This window comes from Pyxicephalus adspersus, chromosome 2 (assembly GCF_032062135.1).
Source record: "Pyxicephalus adspersus chromosome 2, UCB_Pads_2.0, whole genome shotgun sequence".
Lineage (NCBI taxonomy): Eukaryota > Metazoa > Chordata > Amphibia > Anura > Pyxicephalidae > Pyxicephalus > Pyxicephalus adspersus.
The window spans coordinates 22,955,427-22,968,574 of NC_092859.1; the positions used below are offsets into that span (position 1 = coordinate 22,955,427).

The 13,148-nt window shown below is 37.0% G+C and overlaps 1 protein-coding gene across 3 annotated transcripts in view; it reads right to left on the reverse strand.

Moving 5' to 3' along the window:
• Positions 1-522: 522 nt before the first annotated feature.
• Positions 523-13,148, reverse strand: part of BCAT1 (branched chain amino acid transaminase 1) — a 37,744-nt gene continuing 25,118 nt past the window's right edge. For all 3 annotated transcript variants that reach the window (XM_072399929.1, XM_072399930.1, XM_072399931.1), the window contains exons 5-11: positions 12,540-12,659; positions 10,957-11,120; positions 10,435-10,577; positions 7,846-7,931; positions 6,055-6,195; positions 5,610-5,684; positions 523-4,524 (exon numbers count right to left, since the gene is read on the reverse strand). In XM_072399929.1, the coding sequence (XP_072256030.1) occupies positions 4,477-4,524; positions 5,610-5,684; positions 6,055-6,195; positions 7,846-7,931; positions 10,435-10,577; positions 10,957-11,120; positions 12,540-12,659 (777 nt within the window). In that variant the 3' untranslated portion in view covers positions 523-4,476. The remainder of the gene's footprint in view (positions 4,525-5,609; positions 5,685-6,054; positions 6,196-7,845; positions 7,932-10,434; positions 10,578-10,956; positions 11,121-12,539; positions 12,660-13,148) is intronic.

Here is a 13,148-nt window from a genome sequence, read left to right on the forward strand (position 1 = left end):
GCCATGCTTATTCCTTAGCTTCAAAGCTTTAAACAAGTGTAATAGCAATTTCCAAAAAATTCAGCAATGGCTGCCAGCATAATGTATGGTCTCAGCAAAGATGTCCTTTTTTTTAAAAAATAATAATTTAGAAAAGAAAAAAGTGGACCAGCTTTACAAACCTGCAAAAAAATTCCCGATGTCACATCATTCTGCAATAATATATATTTTATATCAAAAGTTCAACTTTTTATTATCAAAAAACCATCCATGAGCACCAATCAATGACTTTACCTAGGCTCAGATGTAATCAGTCTGCTGCAGGCAGAATGGTGCCTGGGTGATGGTTGTGAATAGGAAACCAGATAATATAAACACTATATTACCATCACTATATAAACATATAAACTCAAGTTAATATTAAAAGATGAAGGCATTGGCATTGGCCAGAATTGTATCTCTGTAAGAGGCTCTAAATATCTGGAAGTTTTATTTATCATGCTACCTCCATAATGATAAAGGTGAAGTAAAACCACGAAACCATTATTTTTTAACACTGTTTATTGATTATGCAGAGTCACAGAAATGCACAAATGAACACAAAACATCTGGAGTGTTTCAGCATGAGACAAACACTGCACAATGTAAGCGTCACCCATTGGTCTGATTACAATAAAATAACTGGATAATACAGTACAGTGAATTATTGCTGGCACAGAACAGACATCTATGACTTTCACAGCTGCCAGATCTGAATATCACATCACATGGAGAGAGAGCGGAGGAGAATCTGCAGATAAATGAGTTCACTAAGGGGAAATATTGTGGTTCTGGTGTGTCTTGTATAGAGTAACAGGACCAGTATCGGCCACGGGGTACTTTTGCAGAACACCCAGAGAAATTGAACCTTTAACAATGAATTAAAAACCTGCAGGATTTTTTTTTTGTGCTTAGGGACCCATAAATAAAACATTACAAGTATTTCCAGAAAAGTTTAGACAACCCATAAACTGATCATTACAATCAATACTCCTGATTGTTAGAATCCCTTATGACTATGTTATGATAATGTTATTTAACTTCTAAAAGGGTGAATCTACAGCCATAGCACACCAAGTGAATGTTATGGGGCCCTACACATAACTCACAGGTGCACAGTGGTTTCAGCAGGTAGGTATGCCTATGGCATATCATTTTGGATGCAATGAATGTATCAATGGTTTGGGAACCTACATTTATTTGGCATAAAAGCAATTAGTATTAAGTTTTAAATGGAGATCAGAGAGGCAGGCGTTCATTACTGGTAGAGTAACATCTCCATTTTTTTTCTCAAGAAGGTACCCCTTTAAGTCAGGTCTAAAGTGGCCCTAACAGCCAGATTGACATAAAATCTAGCCCGATTCAACCATTAGATAAGACGATCAGCAAATCCTGCATTATGATGCAGTAAAAATAAACGTCTTGACTCTCAAAGGTGGTAAATCTCAGATGCTGGCCATTCCCCTCTATGGAAAAAGTGAAATATTTTGGCACATACACTGTGTTTACCCCTTGGATGAGTTACATTATGGGACTGAATCATGGTGACTCCCAACTTACCGTTCTTGTGAGCTGTCTATGAAAGGGCGTACGGGAACCACCACAGGGTAAATATTCCCAAAAATAAATTGTTTTACAAACGTTTGTAAATAGCAGCAAATTGCTCTGCACTCTTATACCGGATACCGGATAAAATATTAATACATATTCTATAGAACATCCTAAAGACCAAGAAATGTTTTATTGTGGAATCATCCCCATGAAGATTTAGCAGATGACCTAAATGTTGCACAGTCTGTTCACTTTGGATCATTCTGCACCAATGTATAAAATCCACTATATCCGGAGGGATTATTGTGCTGCCATCACACAATATGCAGGAAGGGAATGGTGCTTCATCTTTGCTTTCACAGCAATCAACACATTGGTTCTTTAAAGTTTCAGATCATGATGACAGATATTCAATTCTTAAAAACTTGTAAAAATCGCGGTCTCATCATATGACCCAATCTTTCTACTTATGCCAACAAAGAATACAATAATACCTTCATTTATAATCTAGAACAGCGTAGATGGCACTTTTCCAACTGTCATACAGTAATAGTGAGGTTTTATTATAATGAACCGGACAGAATTTAGAACGAAAAGAACCAATGTGATCCGCTAAGCAGAAACTCCAAATGGGACCGGTCAGAGCAGAGACATGGAACATGCTAAAAGGGACATCCCGGAGAGGTCAGTCTTATCCTTGCTTTACTATTACTTGTCATTGAGTTAGTGACCTGGAACAACCATATCAAGCCAAGGAAGACCAAACAAGCTAAAAATGAAATCCCCCATAGTGTTATTCTCATAGGTTCCATTTATATATATTTTTTAAAATAAAAATGATCTAGAGGGAACTTTATCAAACAAAGAATACAGATCATTCATTATATGACATAAGCAGCAAGCAGTAGAGTTTAAAGAACAAGCCAAGGAGTATCTGTGAACATTTGTCAGATATATGTAAAATCTTCAGGACCCATATCAGGGCAGAATGAATGAGAAATGACGCTGGGATATAGTTTCCAACACAGAGTTCATTTCCTGAGTGATAATCCTTGGCCAACCAGAGGAACTATGAGACTCAGCAAAACCTACTACCCACCCACTGTGTTTTGTGTCATCCTGGAAGCTGGTAGTGTATACTGGAGTTTGTAGTTCAACAGCAACCTCCACAATACATAATTGCCATTTGATCTTTATAACATTCAGTAGCAGCTCAGATAAATACACTGCACATTAGTTTCCTAAACATTACATATATACTTTACAATTTACTTTTCTGATTTTTTTTTTATAATTTTTAAATAGTTTCCCATTGAGTTTATGTTTGTTACCTCTTTTGATTACCCATCAGGACATCTGTTGCTATGTCACATTAAAAAATCCCAAATGCCAGATTTGCTAAATGCCTTCTGGAAGGGGCACAACAGATAAGGCCAGGATGTGACATGCTGCTCCAGCTGTACTGGTACTGCAAGGGATGAGCAAAATCGAAATGTGTAATTTCTTTAATTTCAGTGGAAATCAGGAGATTTCAGCGAAACGTTACACTTTTTAAAAAAAAGTATTGAAGTAAAAAAAGAAGGTGAAATGTGTGTGGGGGGTTACATTTGCTTTTAAATGGCACTGGACAGTAAAACAAAACTCCTTTCACCTATTCTGGGCCTGTTCTTCTGCCAAAAATCAACCCTTATAGCAGGGGTGTCAAACTCAAATACACAGTGGGCCAAAATTAAAAACTTAGACAAAGTTGTGGGCCAAACTTGAAACTGAAATAGCACCGCTACTACAATTCCCTGCATCAAGAAAATAGTCTAATGCGGGGCCATGCATAGGCAGAGAGCCCGCTGGTCTATAGACGTGAGTGATGCCGGGAATTGTAGTAGTGGTGCTATTTCAATGCAGCGGTGGGCCATCTGCAATTCATATTTAGGATTCCTTTGAGGGCCAAAAACAAAAGGACGTTGCAGACAAGATTTTAACAGAGTTTACACCCCTGCTTTAGCGGGTCATGTTTTTTTTCCAAATAAAAACAGACAGCAAAAAAAGTAAAATAAAAATATAAAGAAACAACAGAGAAATAAAAATGCAAATACAACACACACAACACGAAATCAAATAAACAACCACCCAAAAATATAATAATAATCACCCCCCCTAAATTTTTTTATTACATTTTTCCAAAGAAGTTCAGTGAAATTTCAGAGTTAAGGGGTCAGCAAGTTTCTTTTTGGCATTCAGATCAGTTTAGTCCTAATCATTCTTATCCCTGAGCATCACCTCCCGGATCTGGGCAATGGCACGAACCTCCGTTGTGTCAGGTACTGGCTGTCCTGACAGGGTCTCTCTATTCTTGATCTATTATCTTATTTCTGTTGAGGGGATGGGAAATAATGGGGATCTCTATATGTTACTGAACTACACGTCCAAGCATTTCGAAATTGCAGTGATAATACAAAAATTCTACAGAAAGTCTGTGATAATGTTTTGTGCTCTGGAAACCTTGTGCTTCATCATATATTGCTCTGTGATAATTTGAAGTATAAAACATCTCTTGGCTGCTTCAGATACAGAAATGTTCACATTGTAATAAAACACACCATCTAATAATGCCTAAAACCCTGATTGTTCCACATTAGAGCAAATACAGAGGGAGAGTCTTCACATCATGCCCTGATAATGGTGCATTGGAGGATCATTTCCAATTGATATTTTCCGATTGACATCTACGACGTCTCATTCAAGATACGATTGGGAAAAGTGTTTTTTGTGTTTCACAGACTTCTATATCTAGGAAAGGTTGCTATTAGCTTAACCCAGAGACAGGAACACCAACACCCACAATACACCAGGAGACACTATACAGCGGGCTCTACTTCTATGTCTTGTGTTCACGAATCAGGATGATATCTAGGAGCTGTCCACCACTACGGTCCAGGAGCTCTCTGTCCTTCCATACTGGAACCATACAAAAAATGAAAAATTACAAGCCAATCTAAAAATAGGGGCAACATTAGACTTAATTCAATTTACAAACATACAAAAAAGGAAAAACATTGACCAAAAACAACTATATAATTAAGTACCACCACCACCACCACCACCACCACCACCACTACCACTACCATCACCAAAATGTCAACAGAAAATCTTGGTTTATACTTAGGCAGCACCACTAGGTGGTGCTGTGTCCTCATGTAAAGTGTGTAAAAAACTCTTGCTATATGAGACTTGAGACATAATTTGTTACGCATGTTACATGAGGCCACAGTGTCATCTACTGATGGCCAACAATAATGCACTATTGATAAGATAACTTAAAAGCACCCATCGTAACCAACTCTAAAGTACAAAATGCATATATATATATATATATATATATATATATATATATATATAATATATATTTGCTATATATATAAAAAAATGGAAAAAGGATAAACTGACTCAGCCTATGTGATTTAAATGTTTTCCCCTAAATAAATTAACACATCATTTGTGCTATTTACTCACTTTAATTCATGCACATTTTTTTTTAAATGTTTATTTATTCAACTTAATTTTCATTGATTACGGTTTTAAATTCTAGCCGTAACTGCCACATTTTGTGCCCTAGGTTTATATTTGAGTCAAAACATTTTTCTATATTTTCAGGTAAAAATAGGAACCTTGGTTTATTTTTCAATTGATATATATACAAAATAGATTTCTCTGAACATCTTCCCAATTGTAATCTATATATTTACGCTGCTCAGCAAGATACCTTGAAATTAAGTATCATCAAACTACCGTCCTCATTTGACAGCTAGCAGCGTGCATTAGTGCAGACTGCTAAATGTCAGCTCATGCTGTATATCTCAGTTCAGGTCTCCACAAACAACTTTGAACCAACCAATATGGTTTATGATCACATGTTCACTATGACAGCATGTCAGCTGTCCTTTCTGAAACTGCTACATTTGATCCCTATTAAATAAACATATTAGTGTAAACCGTGTAAAGCACTTCTACCTCCAAATAGGAGCAAGGACATAATACCTCACCTGGATATCAACCAGCTCCTTCAATACACGAGCAGCAATTTTAGGTCCATTCTCCATTGTTGGGATATTCAAGTTCTGTGGAAATCCAAAATATGGCAAGTTTTTATTCAATGTAGCATGTTGTAGGTTTGGCCTATTGTAATTTGTTTTTATTTATATGTTTTAAAAAGGGATTTAAATATTCCCTTTTAAATTTAAATTTTTTTGTTCCTCTATTATTCTACTTTTTGGCTTTCTGGAAAAATATGTCAAAAATAAATAAGAAATATAAAAAAGCCAAAAAAAGTAGTTAAAAAAGATGTAAAAAGAAAAAAAGATCAAATAAAATAAAAAATACATAGAACAATATTCTTCATTCTTAGTGTTTCTCGTGAAAAAAAAGCTGAGAAGCCGATTATATCTACTTATATCTAAATCTCCAGCAGTCAGCACAGCTCAGTCTCACCTCTCCCTTGTACTGTACGGTTCCAACTGGACAAACCACACAAGCCGTGCCAGCACCAAACATTTCCTTCACCCGGTTCTCCTTCAATGCTGTTATCAGATCCTTCATGGTGAGGTAACGCTCAGACACCTTAAATTCTCCCTGTCATTAGGAACAAATTGAAAAAAATTGCCTAATGGTTGCTGGATTTTACCTTTTCCTTACATTTTTACATTTTTTTTTACAGGGGAAATTACTTTAAAATAAAATTCTGGCTTATGCTGGACCCAGGTTTAACAAAAAGCCCCAATATGCAATAACAGAATCCTCATTCTGAACTGTGAATACTTGGATCTGCCAGAATAAATACAATACAGTTAGTTCCCGGGTTACATACTACATGGGGACTGTAGGTTTGTTCTTAAGTTGAATTTGTATGTAAGTCGGAACAGGTACATTATTTTAATAAATACAACTAGGACAGATGTTTGTCTCAACATATTATTAGGCAGCGTAGTGTCAGTTACTGTATAAAAACATAACTGTAACTAAAAAATTATTCACAAAGCAAAAAAAAAAATCTTTAAGAAGCCTGGACATTCTGTGCTTTGATATGCAAAAAGAAACAACTGCAGAATTTGTCTTGGTCATTAAAGAGTTGCAAGAGGCTGCAGAAAGAACTTAAGATCACCCACAACCTCAGCTGTGTTTGGCAAAAGACTTCTGCAAGTCATGCAAATCACCCCCTCCCCCATCAAGCCTCCGTCCTGCAAACAAGCGAGCAGGGAATCCCTGTTTGTATCTAGGAATCGTTCGTATGTCCGATGTCCTTAACACAGGGACTACCTGTAGATACAAAGTATCTCAAAGCTGAAAAATGTATGTTAAACAGCTAAGAGTCAAAAAGTGATGTTACTCAAAGGGCACTTTTTATAAAACAGATAATCCAGACATTCCCTTAAACATTTACCAGGAAGTTTTAGATTCCCTGTTTTATTAAAAAAAAAAACTAAAATAGGTGACCATTACAGCTGCTTAGTTGAAAAAAGGATTCTGGTGTACTTGGCTATACCCAGGATGTGTTAAGCAAATGTCAATATATGCATATGGGCAAGGCTGTGGGTCCTTTTTTTCTTTTTTTGTTCTTGAATTTTTACACATTGTGCTAATATTTTATGTTTCCATTGCTTTTATTTTAATGTCATTTTTTTGCTATCACAAAAGGGCTAACAAGTTTCTAGGTAACAGTACAGTGAAAAAAAATTGGGTCCTTTATTATTTTAAAATGTATTTTATTTTATTTATAATAATTTTTTTATTTTGACTATAATAAATGAGCACCAAGTACGGTGCAGGTGAAAAGTCCTATTTATGGAGAAGTCTGCCCTGCACAGATGAAATGCACCTGCAGTACATTATTATACTCTGTAGTTCCATATTCCTATGTCCACTAGGGGTCGTCATTGTTCTCTGTACAGCACATTGGAATATGTCAAAGCCTAAAATAAAATATTTAATAAGCTATATAATAAAGTTTTATTAGATTGTGCTGGGAAAATTGGAATTATAGTTAAATTTATTATTCTAGTGAATGAGGCAAATCAACTCTTTTGTAGTTAAACCTAATTAGCTTTTTTTACAACCGAAAACATTATTTTATTAACTTCTTTTTACATTTGCACTATTTTACCCTTTTGCATGTAAACATTTGTATTTGTTTTTTAGACCCAAATTAAATGGCCTGGGGGGTGAAGTGATTGCACACATCCTCACCTTAAAAAGTCTTGATTCAGCTTTGTACAAAGTACTCACCCATTTGGCGGCGAGGTCTAGTATACTACGCCTTGTAACTCCAGGAAGAATGATTCCATCGAGGGGGGGAGTAGCCAGTTCTAGTTCTGCAAAATAATTAATTGAGTTATAGTGGTTACTGGCAATTGGAATTGTGAAGGTCACAGAGAATTAAAAATTCTTTGGATAGTTAACCAATCCTTTCAGCTGTCAGTGAAGAAATAACTGCAACTAATAATAATAATAATAATAATAATAGTCACCCTATAGGTGATTCACAATTCCTAACTGCACTAGTATAGAAAACATAATGAAATACCCAACCCAGCCCTTCACCCAATAAAAGAATAGTACTAAAATAAATATCAAAAATAATCATTAAAGAGGAAATGGAAGTTTATTTACTAAAGAAAATAAGAATCTCTGAAAAATAAATTGGATGAATATTACCTTCAATTATCCTATCATATGGGAGCACACTTCGGTTTACTTTGTTCACATTAATGCAAATCATTAATTATTCATGCAAATGATTGGAGTGAACAGGGATTTTCTTTTCACATGATTGGACTACTGAAGGTAATAGTTACACAATTTGCTATTTAAAGATTCTAAACTCTTTTTGCTCAGTTGTATATTGTATTCTCCTGTCCATCTTTAGATTCCTTAGATGTGCTGCCATGGCCGAGCCACCTGCTGAGAGACCTTTTTTATGAATGGGGCCCCGGGAGTCAGGTGTCATATTATCTGTGAATCTGCCAGGAAGAGGAATATGACTCCTGGGGTTCCCGGATAAAACTTTGTGGGGTCAGCAGAAATACAGAGTCAGGGATTTCTACTAAGGGGGAGTTTGTTGTAACTCATGTCTTAAGTCCTGGAAGCATCTGAGTAACAGATAAATAGATCCACACATCTACCTGTATTTATACTGCAGGTGAAACACTGGCTGACAGATACAGAGCATTGATTCTGAGAGAGGTAAGTGATCCGACAATATAAATACACTGATATTTACTAATATCTCACCCTGGAGATTTAGGAGCTAAAGTTAGAGCAAGGATCAGTGTCCTGTAGCAGTACAGAGTATTTCAGAAAAAGAGGAATAGATAGAGGAAGGAGCAGTCTTCCAACAGTACAGAGTATACAGGTAGTCCCCGGGTTACAGACGTGATAGGGACTGTAGGTTTATTCTTTGTTGAATTTGTATGTACGGTATCAGTTACAGTATAAAATCCTCACTGTGAGTTAATCACAAAAAAAGCACAAAAAAACCCCAAATCTTTATGGAGCCTAGACATTCATTAAGTTCTGGACCAAGCTGTGCTTTGATAATCAAAAAGAAACAACTGCAGAGTTTTTTCTTGGTCATTAAAGAGTTACAAGATATTAGAGAAGAGTTCACCCCCCTAAGATCACCCACAACCTCAGCTGTGTTTAGCAAAAGATTTCTTCTGCAAGCCATGCAAAACCGCCCCCCTATCAAGCCTCCATCCTGCACACAAGCAAGCAGGGAAGCCCCCCCCCCATTCATATCTAGGTGTCGTCCATATGTCGGATGTCCCTAACTCAGGAACTAACTGTATCAGGAGAAAATAACTGGATAGAGGGAAGAGCAGAATCCTCCATAAGTGCAGAGTATTTCAGGAGAAGGGATATAGATAGAGGAAGGAGCAGAGTCATCCAATAGTACAAATTATATCAGGAGAAAATAATTAAAAATAAGGAAGAGCAGAATCCTCCAGTAGTGCAGAGTATTTCAGGAGAAGGGTAGATAGAGGAAGGAGTCCCCAAACAGAGTATTTTAGGGGAAATGAGATAGACGGATAAGGGGTCAAACTCCGCCAGTAGATCAGAGTATTTTCAAAAAAGAAAGTGTAGTCTTGCCAAACTTGTATTTAGGTTAGGTCTATCGTGTATACCAGAGAGGAAGAATTTATTTAGCAGAACCCCAGTATGTGACTACAAATAAGACCAGGAAACATTCTGCTTAGATCTCCCAGACTGTAGTCACTAACACAACTGTGTCTTTGCCTTTCTCTTATTTTCTTTAGTAAAGGAATCTTTAAGCTGTAAATTGGATCTAAAATTAATTTGTCTCCAGACCATCTGCCAGCACCCAGATCTGTGCTCTCTGTCCTGCTGCTTCATGGTTCCACAGAACGCACAACTTTTACATTACATAGTCTCGGTGTGTAATATTTAATGACAGGTAAATGATCATCTTTTGCACGTAGATAGGTATAAAATATATTTATTAAAAAAAAAAAGTATCAGTACAAGGATCGCAAAAGGCTGATACCAGGTCACCTAAACTGGTCACTTTTATTGTATTTTTATTGAAAATTTTTAAACCAAATTACAGAAAAGGAGTTTATTTAAATAAAACAATACATGACAAATGAGTACAGAATAACAGGGAAACTGTAGCTCATCGGTCAGCTTTATACATACATAAATAAATATGTTTTAATGAATAGAAACCTGCATTACTTATTTTATCTGCCTAGAGTTTAGCTTCAGGTAACAGCCAGGCAAATTTTATTTACAGCAAGAACTCAAAAGTGATTGATGTCTATGTACAAGTTTCCTATATAGAAATGAATAACCTACCTCCATCTTCATTTGTCCAATAGAGGAAGAGGTTCATTGTCCCGACTTCAGTGATCTGCTCATCCTCTCCGTATAACCAGAGGACCTGCTGACAGCCGGCATCCTGAGCCTCATACTGCGCAAAGAGGGCATTGCCATAATTCCTTGGGGACACAACAGGTAAACACATCTGTAAAGTGCAACTCCGGATCAGTCATTGTTCTGCAAATGCTGACTAGGAAACGTGATAACTGATGGAAAGTCTAATATGCATTATCATTTTTTTCTAAGCCAAAAATAAACTGGGTTTGTGGAGTTCTTAGTTAATGAGACAATCCCAGGTCATTAATGGTTAGACATAGAGCCTTTATTAAAGTATTTTGCCAATTCAGGGCAAAGATTTGAGTATGCCGAGTACTTACTGAGCCAAGACATACCAAATTCCCCTGGGGTTAGAATGTGTTTCCCCCAAATTATGTATCACACTGAGGTTATCATGCCATTTAGGATGGAAACTGCAAAAAGATATAAAGTAACACTCACCCTCCGACCTTGCTGTCCCCGGTGCCTCCCTTCCAGGCACGCACATACTTTGGATCAGCCCATAGTGACACCGGATTAAAAGCTCCACTTGGGAAATAAGCCCCGACTGGGCTAAGGATGACAAATAATACAGCCTTGGATGGTCTCTTCACACCAAGAGAGGGCTGCAGATGTGAGAAAAAAAACTCAAATTGATAAAAGAAGTACGATCACATATACAGAATCCAAAAACAAAATCTCAAATCTGAACTCCAGCCTATGCTTCAATCTTGCAGAGTTGAACAGACTCCTCTGCTGTAAACAGGTAAGGGGGTGAAAGGGATGCAGAAAACCTAGGATGGCACCATGATCACCATGCCATGGAGGGGTGACCCTTCCAGGACTGTATGTGGGTGTTAGTTCTCTGGAGTTGCTCACAAATGCTGTCTTGAGTCTCTGTCATTGCAAACCAATTTAAGGAACTTTTAAGGCATGAATTACAAGGTATAAGCACATATGATATATTTGCTGTAACAAGGACTTTAGTTGTACATTCAATCTCACAGGGTGTTTAACGCGTTTCACATAAGTGTCCTCAGGACTGATGTGATTGGTATCATAATTAGGATCATTTCTAACAGGTAATAATACTAAAAACAGCCACAACTACTACCACAGTTACACACAGGCCTAAAGACTAAAGAAATTGAATGAATTCAAAGAGGGGAAGGTGTCTGTGATAAACTCTGAACACCAAATGCAGCAGGACCTTATGAAAAGGCCCTCCCATTAAGCTTATTTATAAAATTGAGATGTTGGGTTGATGGTGGATACTGGGGCTGTTTGGTCTCGTCTCTTTTTGATTTTGCCATCTTAAAAAATTACAGTAGTAGTTGTGGCTATTTCTCATTTTAATATCTGGTAGATATGAGCCAAAATATGATACCAGTCTCATGAGTTCTGAGAAAGCTTAAGTTGCGAAACGCGTCATTGGAATGATATTCTCCGAATTTACAGGACAGGAAATGAAAACCTTTCTAATGAAACACAGATGGCAAAATGAAAGTGTAACAGGCTTCTTTCAAAGTTTTGAAAAGGAAAAGATTAGAACTTTTGTCAGGTTTTACTGCTGTCTACATCCCAATTAGGTAGATTTATCCTCTTAATTAATCCTAATTACCATTTTAAAAGAGGAAAATGGGAAATCCAAAATATTACAGTTCTCATCAGAATACTAGTTGTAATGGGAAGGTATGGAAATTTTTCCAAAAGGGACACCTGTCCCAGGAACAACTAGTTATAGGGCATTTCCCCCTCTCTGTGAAAACATTTACTATCATTTCCTTAGAGAACCTAACCATTGTCCTACCCAAAAAAAACGTATCTGTGTGATTAACTGAAGTCTGATGATTGTTAAATATTAAAACATCAAAACAGTTTTGGAGTGGCTGCCAATTGTATTGATCAATGAAATGGATCCCAGGGACCCCAAAATCACCCATTATCACCCATTTATCTGATGCTCCAGTTAGTCACAGCAATGATCCTGTGCAGTCTGGCTATATATACACTGACCATGAATTCCAATCAGAATAAAATCTCACCTCGGCGCTCATGAAGATGGGACGGATGTACAGACTGGCATTGGTTGACTTTGGCACCCATTCTCTGTCAACGTCTATCAGTTTCTTGATGCACTCCAGAAGCTCCTTCTTATCGAATGGCTGGAAACACAAATATCATTAGAGTAAAGTTCTCTGAAAATGAAGACATTTGCACACACTTCCTGATATGTCAGTTTTGGTTGATGTTGGAAATTTTACTTTTACTGGTGAAATCCAGGCCTGCACACCTGTTGGCTCATTATAAGACATTCCCAACGTTCCTGTGCCAAGTTTCTAGGTCTGAATACCTCCTGTGCATATTTTAGGAGGTCCTCACCAGCCATGTGTTGAGTTCTAGGTCTGTACACCCCATATGTCATTTAAGGTTTCCCACCAGAGAACAGAACCCATATTCGTATTAAAAGCAACAAACTGTCAAGGTGCAGTCAGGTATTTAGCTTTGATAGGACTATGACTGTGTGTAGGTATACAGAGTGTGCAGATGGATATATTTTCCTGGCCACACTACTTGGGTTGCACACATTAACACAATAAACAAAATATATACATCGCTACTGATTTATGTCCTATATAAGTGCAAGAAAAGCC